We start from the raw sequence: 16,245 nt of genomic DNA, 5'->3' as shown, positions 1-16,245 counted from the left end.
GAGCTTCTCTCCGAGGAAAATAGGATTGGCCAATGATTGGAAGTGATTCGAGGGAGCGCTTCTACTTTGGACAGAGGGAAAGTCTGATCCCACTCCGTCGAGATTAAGAAGCGATCAAGTCTCACGAAAGATGGGTTCGATTGCAAGTTGGACCATGTGTAGGACTGATTCACCATAGGAGGATCGATCATTGCGAGTTCATTGATCATATTGTTAAACAAGGCTGTAGCTTTTGAGCTCCAAACCTTTCCTCTCCGTTAAGGTGTAAATGATGGCTAAACCAGTATTATATAGCTTTATCATGTAAATTCGACGTTTGATTCTCATACTATAAGGCAGGTGATATTTTAGTTCTATAATTTTAATGCTTGATTTCAAAAGATACTCGGAGGTAAAAGCTTCGATTTTATTCAGTTGCTCTATTTGGATAAGAATTGGTTTGAAGAAGATAAAACAAATTGGTCATTGTGACACCCTGCTTCGAAATTCATTATCTCTTCCACACAAGTGCTCCACATTTGACACATACCAAATGAGTTTATATTAGATGAACACTAAAAATGCATTCTCTAAATGTATGAAGGAGAAAAATTATGCCCGGTGCGTGATATAGTATCTGTTTATATCTAATCGAACTAATCACAAACAAATCAATCCCCATGTTAGAATTGATTCTCTCTGTCGAAGAAGCTCAAACCCCTTGCAGTTGTTCACACATATTAAGTGCTACTTGCCCGGCCCCGCATGAGATATTTAGAGTATGCTGATCCTCGTTAGATTTGAGAATTCAGAACATCACCTTAAGCATTCCCCTTCAGGTGGCGACAGTGACGGTGCGGTGACGGCAGGAGGGTAGGATTATGTGTTCGAGATATCCTTCGAATTCAACTTCTGGAGAAAATAAATCTTCCGTAACTGGATTCAAATAGTCCTTCGCCTTGTAATTTGAGGGTTGAAAGAGAGTAAAAAACAGAAGCTAAAGGAGTTTGCCTAAGAACTAAGGTCATAGTTGAACTATACTACGTTTTTAGGGGTATCCAAACGGGGCCTTATTGTTAAAAGGGGATTAGATTGCAAAAGATTTTTTGATAGAAATATTGATTTTCATTTTGTCTTTCTTTTTCTTTTCTGCTAGGTCGTAACTTTGGGGACGATGGCCTATTCTTTCTTGCTGAAAGTCTAGGTTGCAGTCAGTTCAGTGCTTATGTTGAATGTCAAGTATTAATTCTGTAGGTCGGGGGGTACTTTAGTAAACTTCCTGTATGTCTGAACGATCTGAAACTCTGATTTAGTTGCTACAAATGGCATGTCCATTCATAACTTATTTAATGTACTAAAATCTTAACTAAATGTACAAAAAATACATTCGAGTCATCTTGTACTATAACTAAAATATGATAAAAGTTTTTTTAAAAAGGAATCTTTTAGAGATTCCCCGGTAATCAAACTGTCCAGAATTAGAACTTAGGTTCAAATCCGGACTAGAAATAAAAATCGAAGTTTCAAACTATATTCCAATCATGCTCGGATCCCGGTTGTCGAAGCGTCAACTCTAAATTTAGACCATTTTCTTCACACACTTTCTCCTTCCGCTTGACTACTGCTTCGGCGATGGAACTTTTTGAAGCTGAATTTGGGGCATTCTAGGGCACAGAATAGGCCGGAAGACTAAGAGAAATAAACAAGTCTAACGGTTCAGATCGGCCGATATTCGTCTCCTTTCTTGCTTCAAGTGTTGGCTCGGTCGTCGCAGTATCGTCACCTCTGTTGTATTCTTTCCTACGGAGCAAAAAGCATTATTCGGTCGCCTCCCCTGGTTTTTCTACGGCGGCTACCCTCTGATGGAAGGCTAATAATTCCATGCGCTCACCCTCGCGTAACTTTTGCTCTGCGACGATGATTTTCCACTCGGTGCCACCCTTGAGAACCGCCCCGAGCGTCCTGTCCCACTGGGTGAGCGTCACACCGATCTCGTGGTTCCCCGCGATAAGCCGCACCGCCAAGCCGCCATGCTTCTGCCCGACCTCCGTCTGCTTCCTCCTACGATCACCGCCGTTGGTGCCGGAGCTTGTTTTATCATATTTCTTGCACTTCTTGGTCATGAGGTAGAGGAGGTTGGCGTCTCGCCGCTCGCCGGGGGAGAGGAGGGGGAGGAGGCGTTCGCTAACATCGGCGATGCGGATGAGAAAGCGGTTCTGCTGCGATGTAATGTCGGAATTACATAGAATCTTCTCGCTCATGACGTGAAGAGCCATGAGAACTGCTTCTTGTGAGTCTCTTGAAACTGGTGCTGCTCTGGCGACGAGCCCGTATCAAGAATATGTACGTATTAATTAACCATAAGTGTTATACTATACATATATATATNTGAAACTGATGCTGCTCCGGCGACGAGCCCGTATCAAGAATATGTATACGTATTAATTAACCGTAAGTGTTATACTATACGTATATATATAGTATTGGATTTACAAATCCTAGTATGATTTGAAAATAGACACACTTTAAATCACAGGATATTAAAATGAAACGTGCGAAACCACAGGGGGTTTTTTGAAGTTTTCCCTATTAGTAACCTCCTACGTGATTTACTCATTTTTCAATTATTAATTTTGACTCTTAATTTTCTCTAATATACATTTCAGACCAGCTGTTCCCAACCATGTAACGGGCCAACCGCATTCCTCGCCGCCCGCTGCTTCACTCCGTGTGGGGGCAGCCAGCCACCGCGCTCCGCCCGTCTGCCCCTCCGGCGAATCTCCCTCTCCTGCCGCCGGATCTCTCTCCTCCCACTGTAAGATCACATTCTTTTTTTTTTTTTTCAAAACAATAATAATCACCTCAGATCCCCACATTTGGTGTCTTATTCCAAGAACCAATTTTCGTTTGGGGTGAAAAACTGATGAATTAATCTTTAACTCAGACGGTTGGTTCAGATTCCGTGGTGGAAGAACTGCAGATGAGTTGGGAGAGCAGACAGCAGAATCGGGGCTTTTAAAGCTGGAGGTGGCCAGACATCCCAGAATTGGCCACACACTCCAGGTTAGTTCTGTCTGTTTTTGCCCTTTTTTTTTAATTAGCATTGAGATGTGGATTTGCCTTCAGTAGTGAGTATGTTCATTAATCAGGAGAAGTCTCAAACTTGTGAGCAGGTTGAGATTTGGGGGATTTTGGGTTCTGGTTATCTGCTGCTATATTTTGTTGCAGAGAAAAGATTTTGCAGATTATAAACCTAGAAGTTTATTGTGGTAAACTATTGGATTTTAGTTGTTCTTGAGCCAGCCACACTTGGCATAAGATTACTGCAGAGTCAGATACTCATCTTGAGTGGGGCAGACTGATACTGTTGTAATTTTTAAAATATTGTATACTCCTGTGAAGTATCTGTCATGTATTGGGCATGCATCGTGCGAGCATCGATATCAGATACATATCCAATGTGGGTGCGGCAACTAAACTGAAATATTTGTTCATCATAGCTAGGATTATCTAAAATGAATCGAGAATGTGTAAGAAAGGCCTCATTAGTTGATCTTGTGCAAGGATTTAAGTGTCGCGACATGGGGTCGTACAGAAACTTGCCGGCACGGTACGGCACGATGCGTGCCGGTCACAAAAAATATATGTGTGCCGGCACATAATAATATGAAATATTTATTTTCTTTAGCAATAAAATATTCTAGCTGTTTATTATATATCTCTATCAAATCTTTTAAATTTCATTGAGAAAATTACTTCCTAATTCGAAGAATAGAGGGTTGTGAGCTGTGCCATTGGCATGATAGGGCATGGTAGACACGGCCCGTGTCGATGGGTACTTAAATCCTTGATCCTGTGGCACTTCTAGGATTTGGAATAGTATTGTATATAAGATATAATAAGGCTAAACCTCTTAATCTAGCTATAGCACTTTAGGCAGTGTCTAGACCCAAGAGATTAAGAGAGTTAAACGTGTTAGAGTTAGAATGGTTATAGGATGGATGACCCCCTAGGAAGAGGGGCGTCATTGGTCTATTAGTTGATTGATTAATCAGTTCATTGATCTGGAGTGCAGCACATCAATAAGGTCTAGAGGTTGAGATATGCAGATCAGAACACAAATAGGGTCTAGAGGTTGAGAGCTGCAGTTTGTCAAACAAAACGCCATCCAACTGCTTGATTGAGTTTCCTGACTTTGTTAACAAAATTTAGTGTTTCAAACCAAGGACTTTATCTGGATTTCTTTCTCAATTCAATTTCTAAAAAGAACTAGTTTAGGATGATCTATAAGGGAACTCTTTAAGTAGACCCTTCAATTATCTGTAACAGATGAACTAAAGAATGAAGAATCCAATTGTCAGGGTTGAGGCAGTGTTCGTTCACATCCACACGGCTTGAATCCTGTGTAATTGTTTGGCATATTTCTATCTTCTAGTACAGAGAGATCTAGCAGTAGAGATTTGATAGCTACTGATAAGGTTTCTCAATCTCCGGTCATAATCTATGTATCCCTAATGCTGTACTCCAAAATCTAGTCTATGTTAAAGGCTATATGTTGCCCAAAATGATTGCAATGAAAGCAAGAGCGAAGCACTTCTTACAAAGTTTTGTTTAATAGCTTTCTTATTAAAAAGGAGCACTCAATATCCTTCAAAACTACTCTCTCATCAAAATATGGGCATTGTATAGTTCTAATTGTGATCTAATTAACTAATAATGAACAAATTGATCAAATGCGGTACTTTTTTAAAATTGTAACATAGTGGAAGTCACATAAATAAACCCAAATGTCTTGACAAATTATATAGAAGCAAGAAATTGCTGGCATTTCGAATCATTCAGCAAATTTAGAAAGACTCCCAAAGCATTTGCTTTTAAATCTAGGCTTTCTAGCAAATAAACCTACATACGTGTAGAAAGCAGGTTAATAAGAAAAGAATGGGTTACCTTCTTAATTTTAACATGCAATAATCTGAGCAGCACTAGAAGAATTCAGATGCCATTAATGCTACTACATAACCCTTTAATAATGTTAATGTGTAAGAGTAGGATAATGTTGTTATCATCATATTTCAAAGATGTCATCAAACTTGTCTGACATTGCCTCAATGGTGTCATTTAGCTAAAGTTCATGCAATTTCATTATATTCTTATTAGTGTTCCAAAAAACGGCCTGTGCGGCTGCACATGCGATTCAAACCATTGACCGATTTGGTTATGTAATATGTGGTGCAGTATGCAGTCGGACTGTATATGCACCCATATGCTGCAGCATATTTCTTCTTTTTTTTAAAAAGTTGGGATTGACATGCAGTGTAATATAGGTTCAAAGGGCTTGTTTGGTTCCCGAGTGGAATAGGAATGGATAATGGAATGAGAATGAATTGGAATGGGGATTGGCCCACTCCCCCAAAAAGTTTGGTTCATTCCTTGACTGGAAATTAGAATGGATTACTCCCATTCTGTTGTTTGGTTCATATAAATTGAAAAATAGTAGAATAACAAAATGCTAATTTTACTTTCAAATATAATTCTATAAAAAACCATTTTCTATCTTTTTTTTAAAAAATTCAATTCTATTCTCAAATTAAGATCTTTGCAGAAAAGGAAAAAAAATCATATTTATTTTAAGAATTTTTTTCAATGAAAAAAACAAATCTTTATAAAAAGAAAAGGCATAAAATTTTTCAAATAAACTTATAATTAAAAAATAATATATCATTATTAACATAAATAAAATGCATGTTACAATGATTGAGAGTAAACTTCAACTAAGAAGTCTTACAAAGGCAAAAATATAGACAGGTTGCAAAGGAAAAGAAAAGAGTAGCATGAAACACCAAATATATCAATCAATGTGAAATATCAAACAGCGTACAAAGTAATACCAAAAGTGAAATGAGACACATTAATCTATGTAGAAGATCAAATACCAAAACTTAAAAAATGCACTCATCTCCACCTGGTAAGAAAATTAAAGGTAGCAGTAGTATCATAGAAGAATTACATCGACAAGTTGCACAGAAGAAATTTCAAACACTATACGAAGTGTATGAAAAGCAAAATAATACATATTAATCCATGTGTAGAAAATCAAATACCAAAACTACAAAAATGCACTCATCTCCACCTAGTAAGTGATGCGGAACCATATTCAAAGAGAGTTCAATTGAGTCATTTTTTATTTGTTTGAGTCAATTTTTGTATTAGATTTTATTTTTTTTTGAGTCATTTATATTTTGTTTTTTTTTAATATTCGAAATTATTGTTTGTTAATTTGTTTTAGTCGTTTTGTAAAGATTTTTTAGGATTTATCATGTGAAATAAATCTCTAAAAATTAGGGATATAGTTTAGGCTTTTTTTTATATGTTCAAATTAGGAAAAAATCTCTAAAATCTTGGGATTTGTTTTAAATTAGGATTATGTTTTAAAGGTTATAAATATAGACTATGCCTTGTAATTAGAGGGAGATCTATAATGGAATAAAATTTGGGTTTTGTGTTTTGACTACGGTCATGATATCTCCTTCTCATTCCCTTTTTCCTGCCATGTGCGCTACAAAATTCTTCTTCCTAAAATGGTTCAATTTTCTCTTTTCTTCCTCATCTTATTTGTTCTATCTTCTCTATTCTCTCTCAAACTTACCTTCTAATTTTTCTTCTAAATTCTTTTCTCTAATTTTTCAAAAAATTTTGCAATTCAATTTAATATAAATTTTGGGCTCATCACTAGCAAAATAGAATAGGGTTTTTTGAATCTATCCTGCATCAATTTTGCTATCAGACAAAAAAAAAAGATCCTAAAAATCATTCTTTGAATTTTTGTTCATGAATTCTATTTCTTTTACTTTTTCTTTCCAAACTACCATGAGATTTGATGGTGTTGCTTATCGAGTACAAATTAATCATTAGTTTTCTTATAATCTTATTTGAAGAAAGTTCGTAGAAAAATTACATTTTATTCTGTACTTTTGTTATTTCTCTTTTTATTGTGTCTTATGATGACACTATTATTAAGTCCAAATATATTAAATTTGGCAAAATTCTTCTTCCGAAAAGGTTTTATCTTCTCTTTCCATCCTTGTCCTTTTTCTTTTTTTCTATTTCTCTTTTATTCTTCTTCTAAATTTTCTTTTCCAATTTTCTAAAACAATTCTACAAATTTTCTAACTTTTTCCTATTTATTGGCTATTTTCTTCAGGTTTCTCTTAATTTTTTTATTTTTTTAAAAATTACAAAATAATAAAGCTGTCGGAACCCTTGCTCCAGCCTCTCTTTTGGATTTTTAATTGATTTAAAATTCAGTAAAATCTTTAAAATTTTTTAAAAAATCTAAAAATTATTCTAAAATTTTTAGAAAATTCTAAATTTGGCTTTAGAAAGATTTTGGACTCTTCATTAGCAACATAGATTAGGGTTTTCTTAATTTGTCCTACATCAATTTTATGCAGAACCATATTTAAAGAGAGATCTGTCAAGTCTTTTTTTTATTTATTTGAGTCAATTTTGTATTAGGTTTGATTGAGTTATTAGATTTTATTTTTTTCCCCTAATTTTCGGAATTATTCTGTTTGTTAATTTGTTTTAATCATTTTTTAAAGATTTTTAAGATTTATCATGTAAAATAAATCTCTAAAAAAATAGGGAATTGGTTTAGACTTTTTTTTAGATATTTTTGAATTAGGAAAAGATCCCTAAAATAATGGGATTTTATTAGGATTATGCTTTGAAGCTTATAAATATAACCTATGCCTTGTAACTTAGAGAGAGTTTTGATGGAATAAAGTTTAGATTTTGTGTTTTTGACTGCGGTCATGCTACTTCTTCCCTTCCTCTTCCCTGTCTTGTCCACCGGCAAAATTCTTCTTCTTCAAAGGGTTCTATCTTCTCTTTCTTTCCTTATTTTATCTGTTCTATCTTTTCTATTCTCTCTCAACTTTTCTTCTAATTCTTCTAATTCTTTTCTCTAATTTTTCAAAAATTTCTGCAATTCAATTTAATATAGATTTTGAAATCATCACTAGCAAGATTAGGGTTTTCCTAATTTGTCCCGCATTAGTTTTGGTATCAGAGAAAAAAAAAGATCCTAAAATAATTTCAAATCATTCTTTGAATTTTTGGTCATGAATTCTATTTCTTTTACTTCAATCAAATTGCTACGAGATTTGATGGTGTTCCTTGTCGAGTACAAATTAATTATCAGTTTTCTCATAATCTTATTTCAAGAAAATTCGTAGAAAAATTAAACCTTATTCCATACCGTTGTTTGCTCCTTTTCTTGTGTCTTATGATGACACTGTTATCAAATCCAAATATATTAAATCCAGCATACTCACAATGCAAGATGAATACAAAGAGGAAATTCTATTCGTCATGGTTAATATTAGTGGAACGTGACATAATACAAGGTTGACCATGGCATGAAGTAAAAAATGTTTTTCTAGCCGTGGAGGAAAATAAGTATATTTTCACAATAATGGAATTCGCTATGCTATTTTTCCAAGAGTCAAGAAGTCGAAGTCGACGCTGTCACGCCCTGGGCCTGCAGTGGAAGCCTCCGCATGTGCGAGGACGCACCCTGCACACACGAGGCGTCCAAAACAACCTGTAGTAAACAAGCAATCCTAGGAGTCTACAACTAGCAATCCCTAGGAGTCCACTACTAACATGTATCATAGTAGAATATAAAACTAAACTAATCATCTATCACTGTACATATATCCATACAACCACAACTCCCAATATATAAATACAAGTAAAAGGCCCTGGTATCGCCAGTCCCAATGTACAGTGTCCTACCAAAATGCTAAACTGACCGTTAATCCTTCTCTATCGCTCTCGAATTCAGGTAGAAGTCGCTATCTGCTGCGCGATCCCTTTACCTCAATTAGACGCCAGCGCTGAGGGCTCTGAAAAGTAAACCATAAGAGGGTGCGAGAACTACTAAACAGTAGTTCCTAGAATCCTAGTGGGTATGGTCGGCGACAACCACGGCCCTACTAGGTCTATTAAAGGACAAATAGAGAATAATTGAATAAACATATGCAATAACTGAACTATATACTAACCACGTCTATCCTGCCTCTAAATAGATAGTGCAAAGCTGTAATTGACTATCTTATTTATCAACTAAAGCAACCTTAATAATTGTGTAATGTAACCCAATCATATACTGACCGACTCAAGCTTGCGCTGCCTCGTGTCTAGCCGCCACCACCGCTAATGTTGAGGTTCGCTACCGAAGGCTACTATCTTTCTGTCTGGCCCATGCCAATTACCACACCTTTGGAGGGGCACTCGAGGGGCACGACCCCAACGAGTATCATAATATAACATATTGTCAAGCTCAATATGGTTAGCAGGTTATAGTCAATACAATGATCAAAAAGATCACAATAAACTGTCTCGATGTCCTAGGTCCAATCATACATACCTCACTTTCCACCACCTAGTGGCTGGCCCCCAAGGAAATTTTACAGTTTGCAACCATTAATACAAAACCTCAGACAGTAGGGAAAATACACATATTTCAACATAGTAATAGTATCATAATACCCTACTCAACATAAATATCCTTACATGGCCATATATATCCTTAACTGATGTTGAAAAATTCTGAAATTTAGTTTCCAAATACTTTCAATAGTGTAGATCAAGCCTAACGAAATCGATCGTCAATTTGGAAGCCGCATCATTGAAAACAACTTGGTAGCACGGAGGCCTCAAAATTGACAATTTCAAAATTTTTCGATATCATTTGGCTAGTGATCAAAAGGTCTCAAAATTGACAATTTTAATGGTTGATGTGATGTGTTTGTAAATTTAACGGTGTAAAACAATCCAAATCTAATGAAATTTTTATAAAAAATTCTTTTCACTATTTAGAGTAAGATCAGTACCTGTGATCTTAAATTCATGTTTTTCATCATTATTTTTTATGAGATTTTTATTTTCAGCCATTCATTTTTGACTACTCGTCTAATAGGTAAATGATGTTGAAAAATTATGAAATTTAGTTTCCAAATGCTTTTAATAGTGTAGATCAAGTTTAATGGAGCGAATCGTTAATTTGGAAGCTGCATCATTGAAAACAATTTGGTAGCACGGACACTGTTTAAAAAAGCGCGCCTAGGCGCAGCGCCTAGGCGCCTAGGCTCTAGGCGCACAGGCCAGCGCCTAGAGCAACTCTAGGCGGGCGCCATGACTCAGGCGCGCGCCTAGGCAGGACTAGGCGCAAGGCGCCCTCAAGGCGCGCCTAGGCAATATTTATAATAACGTGTTTGGATCGAGATTTTATTGGTCTAACGAGTTGAAATATCTAAAATAAACCCAATACCCTAAACTAAACCCTAAATAATCATCAATTTTCTCTCTATTCCCCTCTCCCTGTCCGCTCGCCCCCTCTCCCTGTTCGCTCGCCCGCTGGGCCATCCCTCTCTGGCGCTCCCTCTCCGGTTGTCCACTTCTTCCGGCATTTCCTCCTTGCTTCTTCAACTCGCTCGCTTCTTCTTCCAAGGTTTTTGGTCTCTCCCTTGGCCTCTCTCTAGTTTCTCTTTTAGTTTTTTGTATATATTTCTGTTTTTTTTTTTTTTTTAAGCGGTGCTTTTTATGCTTTTTTTTTAAGTAGAAATTTTCTATTTTATTTTTTTAAAAAAATATCTACATGAAAATAAAACAGCATTTTAACATTTTAAAAAACAGCATTTTACTTGAAAAAACAGCATTTTACTTGACAATTAGTAGAAAGAATGGTAAAAAACTTCTTGATTATTTACTTATTTCAAAATTTTATGAAAGTGTGCGCCTGATCTCTCTCGGGCGCGCGCCTGCGCCTTGCGCCTTACGCCTTGCGCCTAGGCTCCAACAGGCCTTTGCGCCTAGGTGCGCCTTGGGCTTTTTTAAACACTGAGCACGGAGGCCTCCGTGCTGCCAATAGTATACTAGCCAGNATATATATATATATATATATATATATATATATATATATATATATATATATTGAACTAGGCTAGAATACTACCAATAGCACCAAGCTATTGGTGCTATTAGGTTTTCGGCCCTTGGATGAAGGAATGTGCGGTTAGGATGATGTGGGACCCTTAGGGTTGAGTAAGTTGTTGGTTGAATAGTATAATCTAACGGGCGAAAATAGTCAAAAGGTTAAATCTAACGGTGAAAAATTCGATAGCACCAAGCGCTTGGTGCTATCGATAGTATCCCATCCGGACTCTATATAATATAATATGTCCCAATAATCCCATCACCAAAATAATATACAATCATGCATAAATACATACCCTCCTGCTACTACTATCCTAACGAAACAATCAAACAAATCCCAACCAAGCAATCAAACTAATCCACATGCAAGTATATAGACAAATAGACAAAGGATAATACGTTCGTTATTGGCAACACGAAACCCACCTGGAACGTTACTCCTGGAAAGGAAAGGAAGACGGGAGGACGACCAGTCCTACTGTCGCCTCAACCGCATGGCACCACCTCCATAGAAAAATCCAACGAAAAAACCCACAGCCAAAATCCAAAAAATCCGGCTCCACAAATATTAAGCGAAACAAGGCTTGCCTGCGTAACTCCACCATGCGCATTAAGATCGCCTCTCATGTTCACCTATCTCTCCCTCTCTCAGTGTGGCTCGAATGGAAAGGAGCAGAGAAAAGAAAAAAAAAGAGAAGAGCCCTCTGATCCATATATATGTAGATGTGACAATTACAAAAAAGCCCTCAGACAACCAATCCATCCATCCTCAGTCAAAACGTAAGGTTTCGGGTGCCTGAAACCATCTTTCGGGCGTTAGAATCATAAAAGCACACATTCAGGTGCCTCCTTATGCAATCTACTGCCTGAACCTGCCGCAGCCGCGCCCCCAAACTCTTGGGCGCCTGGACCTGCGCCTGAAAATCGGTTAGTCAGCCAGCTGAGTCACCAGTTCACCACCTTAATCAAATCACGAATATTTCGGATTGCTACAGTAGAACCGGGTGTCAGAAACTGAGATCCGAACTCACATATGCTTCAACAGTACTTCCGGGTGTCTCAATCCATTTCTGAGTGTCAGGAAAGTCACCCAAGCCTCGGAATTAGCTAGAATTCAATTTCCAATTCCGTTTTCGCATCAATTTCGCGCCAAAACGTTTTTAACTTTGTCCAACACTTTCCTACCATGCTGACCATCAAATCAAATTGCAACTTTGGCTATTTGTCAAAGTCCAGTATATTACAAATTATCTTTCTATAATTATCTCTCTTCTTATTTTAATTAGTATTATTCTTAATATCTGTAATAATTATAAACATTGGTGAATATTATTGTAGTTGTTAGATATTTTTAAGGTTGGCCTGTCTTCTGGATGCTTACAAGTGATTGTGAATGATAGTTTCCTAAAAAATTTAATATTCTTTATGAATATTTAGCCAATTTATTCCACATATGCTTGTTCCTGCTTTTAAAGGAACATTAGTTATATTTGAATTTTTTAATATTTTAATAGATGGACTGCAAATGCTCCAATATATGCACTACCGTACCGCATATGCGCTATGTGGTGGATCGACCACCCGCATAGTGCTTTTTGGAACATTTATGTTTATCGGTACTCATTACTCTGTGATTCATTGTCAAAACGAGGGTTCTCATGCTGGTGGCATAGGAAATGCCAGTGTGCCATTGACATGGCACGCACAACATAACAACATGCCCGTTGCCCATGTTGGTATGTTCCTCCATGCACTCTAGATTGATACGGATTATTCTTTTTCTTTTTCTTTCTCTTTTTTGTAAATTTTCATGAAAAGATAGCTTATTAGAGTGTTTAGATGTCTATAACGCATGAAAAAATGGCCAAGTGTTAATATTTCACAAAATTTAGTAAGAATAGAAATATAGACATCTTAATGACTTAAGAATTTATATTATGGAAGTACATGCATGAAGGTGAGATTAAAAGTTATAATTGGGTAAAATTCATGCTGGCGCTATAATTGATTAATTCATTAGATAAAAAAGGGATAAACAAAAATTGAGGGAAATTTTCAAATTCATATATTTTTTTATTTTATTATCCATTGTACGCTCCAAAAGTTGGTAGATCTATGTGATTTACATGTTTTAACCTACAAAAACCATTTTGTTTCCTTTTTGTATCAAAAAAAAAAACCCTCAAAAAGAAGCCAAGACATTCGGAAAAAAGGATATGTTTTTGATACTGTGTGACACGAGCCCATGCCTTGTGTCTGCACAGCCTGTGCGCGTTATAGAACAGGCAATCCTTGCATCAAAATAAAGTCCAAATGAATGGATTTAAAAAGTTCCGTTGAACCAAACAAATTGTTTTGCTTCAATACTTTCTAGTGATTTTTTTTTTATTTTCCCTTGAACCTTTGATATTTTGATTCAAATTTTTTTTATTTTGTTTTTGCACTTTGTAATGTAAACAGTTTTATTGCACGTGCAAAGTTAAGGCTTTCCGACACTTACTTATATAGTTGCCTCTTTTCATAACATGCTTGTGCAAAATATTCGATGTCAGGCAAAATATAGGCACAAGCCACATATGCATGGCCAAGTAGTTACATCCATCTCCTTTCGTTCTGTTGTCTGATGCAGGCATTCAGGTATCTTTCTCTCATAGAACATATAAACACAGTTTGAGTATGCTTGAATCTTTGGGAAATTGTCGGCATAGCAGAACTTCATTGACAACCGTAATTTGATACGTTGTTCATCCGTTTCCTTTCTGCAAATGTGTATGTATAATAGAGACTTCTTTATTCTTTGGATTAATTTAGTTGCTTTAACTTTTCTTTTTTGGTCTTTTCTCTTTGTCATGTTCTTGCTAGTTATTAACCAGTGACCATTAACAGATTGTAAGGATGAGTGCTGGTGAAAGCAGCAGAGCTCATGTAGTAGACATAGATGAGTTGGCGTGTTCCATGAGAAGGAAACTAAACTATTACTGTTCGCCAGGTGAGACCCATGCCACGGGAGCATCATTATGCACGATTTACAAAGTCCCAGAACACATTCGTGAAGCGGAAAGGCATGCTTATGAACCGATTGTCCTGTCAATTGGTCCATATCACTATGGTACTCCAGAGCTACAAGCCATGGAAAAGAAAAAGTGGAGCTGTCTAGACTATGTCCTTAAGTTGAACCCTGAAAAAGATTTGCTCGATTACCTAAATGCTATTGCAATACTAGAGAATCAGGTGAGAAACTGTTACACAGATGAAGTTAAAATGGAAAAGAAGTTATTTCTACAGATGCTCTTGCTTGACGGATGCTTCATACTAGTTTCTCTTTACGGGACAGAAGGATTCGTACCGCCCTCACAAGAAGTCCCGGTCATGAGTGCTAACTGTCAGGATATAACGGAGGAAGATGGAATAGATAAGGGAATAAATATGGGGCACACGAAGAACAGACAATCAATGAAGGAGAACTCGATGCTTGAGGTGGAATCAAGCAAGGCCTCTTCTAGCAAAGAAAGCACCCGAGATTGTAAATTGAAGTGCAAAGAACGTGTGCAATCGAAGGACAACTCTGTAAAGATTGGACGGTGGTATACTAGTTTTGTTGCACATGACCTACTCCTCTTGGAGAATCAAATTCCTTTCTACATTGTCAAGAGAATATATAACTTTGTTGCGGGTAGAGAAGTGACATTTCCGTCACTCACAGACAAAATTGCTAAAGTTATTGAAGGTATGTTGTGCTACTATCCCAAAGCAATTCGAGAATCTGACAGGCCAAAAGATTTTCACCACTTGCTTCACTTATGTCATATGTACTTCAGACCTAGTCAGAAACAAGAGGAAGATCGTCGATTTCCACAAAGGAACCATTATTTTCACCATTTTCTTCAATTTGGGCGCAAATATCTTAAACTCGGTCATCAGCTGGGAGATAACAAGCAAAACATACCACTTAAAGCGCACTTGGAGTGTTTTCAGGTTGATCAGCAACGGTGGCACCGAGCAGTGCAATACTTTGATGCCGGAGTGGAATTCAAGAAAAAAGAGTTTACAGTACATAATCCTCACTCTCTGTTGGATATAAAATTCAGCAAAGGTATAATGGAAATACCTTGTTTGTCAGTTGATGAGCACACGAGTTGTCTTTTCAGGAATTTTATTGCACTCGAGCAGACATGTCCTCAATTTGGGAATGACATTACTGCCTATATAGTTTTCATGTCTCAGCTTCTCAGCATGCCTGATGATGTCACGTTGATTGCTCGGCAAGGAATCATCGTGCACCACATGCGTACTGACAAAGAGGTAGCAATTCTGTTTACCAAACTCAGTAAAGATGTGATCTTCGACTTTAGTGGCAACTACTTTCTGAAATCAATTCATGAGGAAATGGAAGCGTACTACCAGAGTCGTCTGAATAGGTGGATGGCATGGTTGATGCACAACCACTTTAGCAACCCTTGGTTGGGCTTAGCAGCATTAGCTGCAGCCATCATGCTTTTATGCACTATCGTGCAGACACTGGTTACTGTATTATTGTACATGAAACAACAAGAAGATAATTCCAGTACTCCGCACTAGCAATTTCAAACCGTCGCTACCACCATTGGCACAGATCCTCTCTCACTGGAGGCACTTCATCACATTGGTCACGCTTGCGGCTGGAGCATCCCCGCCGACATCATTTTGGAGATGATGACAGTAGCAGCACGTCAGGACAATGTGCGGTAGACTCAGACTTGCAGCTACTTCTCTGCCATAGTGACTTTGATAGCCCCTTAGATGAGTTGTCGTCATGTCGCCTGCATCATCGACTGGGTCGTTTTTTGTTTGATTAGTATTCTAATTTTTGAGGAATGAATGAACATGTAGAGGTATACCTTTTCCCTGATATGATAGATATGCCTTCTTGGATAGCAGAGCTAATTGTAACATTCTTTTGATGTTTCTCTTTGTACAATTTCTTTTTAAGAATATCTATAGGGAATCACCCTATGGTTAAAATTTCAAAAAACATAAAATTTTCAACCTTATTACAGGATTTTATGCAAGGATTTGAATGCTTGGCACCTCTCGTAAGTCTTCGTCTGGCACCAAAAATGGAACACTGCCTATCACGCCATGAGCCACAACGAAAGTCTATCCAGATACGTGCACAGACTCACCATATGCACAAGATTATTCTCACACATTCGGAGCATCTACAATTAATCAATCAAACCAACCACTAATAAGATAATATCAACCATATAAGTTGGCGGGTATCAA

The 16,245-nt window shown here is 37.1% G+C and overlaps 1 protein-coding gene across 8 annotated transcripts; it reads left to right on the top strand.

Moving 5' to 3' along the window:
• Nucleotides 2,627–15,972, top strand: LOC109717746 (UPF0481 protein At3g47200-like). 8 transcript variants are annotated; one of them, XM_020243638.1, is made up of 4 exons: nucleotides 2,627–2,794; nucleotides 2,937–3,042; nucleotides 13,533–13,617; nucleotides 13,843–15,972. In XM_020243638.1, the coding sequence occupies exon 4, from the start codon at nucleotides 13,876–13,878 to the stop codon at nucleotides 15,556–15,558; it is 1,683 nt and encodes a 560-aa protein (XP_020099227.1). In that variant the 5' UTR covers nucleotides 2,627–2,794; nucleotides 2,937–3,042; nucleotides 13,533–13,617; nucleotides 13,843–13,875; the 3' UTR covers nucleotides 15,559–15,972. The 8 variants fall into 8 exon arrangements, with proteins under 8 accessions (XP_020099227.1, XP_020099229.1, XP_020099226.1 ...); XM_020243640.1 differs by having other exon boundaries at nucleotides 2,924–3,042; nucleotides 13,970–15,972; XM_020243637.1 differs by having other exon boundaries at nucleotides 2,924–3,042; nucleotides 13,867–15,972.

The sequence above is a fragment of the Ananas comosus genome, linkage group 11 (genome assembly GCF_001540865.1).
Source record: "Ananas comosus cultivar F153 linkage group 11, ASM154086v1, whole genome shotgun sequence".
Lineage (NCBI taxonomy): Eukaryota > Viridiplantae > Streptophyta > Magnoliopsida > Poales > Bromeliaceae > Ananas > Ananas comosus.
The sequence above is the reverse complement of the archived record's forward strand: the minus strand, read 5'-3'. Positions and strand labels throughout refer to the sequence as shown.

What these genes read in the sequence shown, in the direction of transcription:
- LOC109717746 (XM_020243638.1), top strand. Translation starts at nt 13,876, where the DNA reads ATGAGTGCTGGTGAAAGCAGCAGAGCTCATGTAGTAGACATAGATGAG.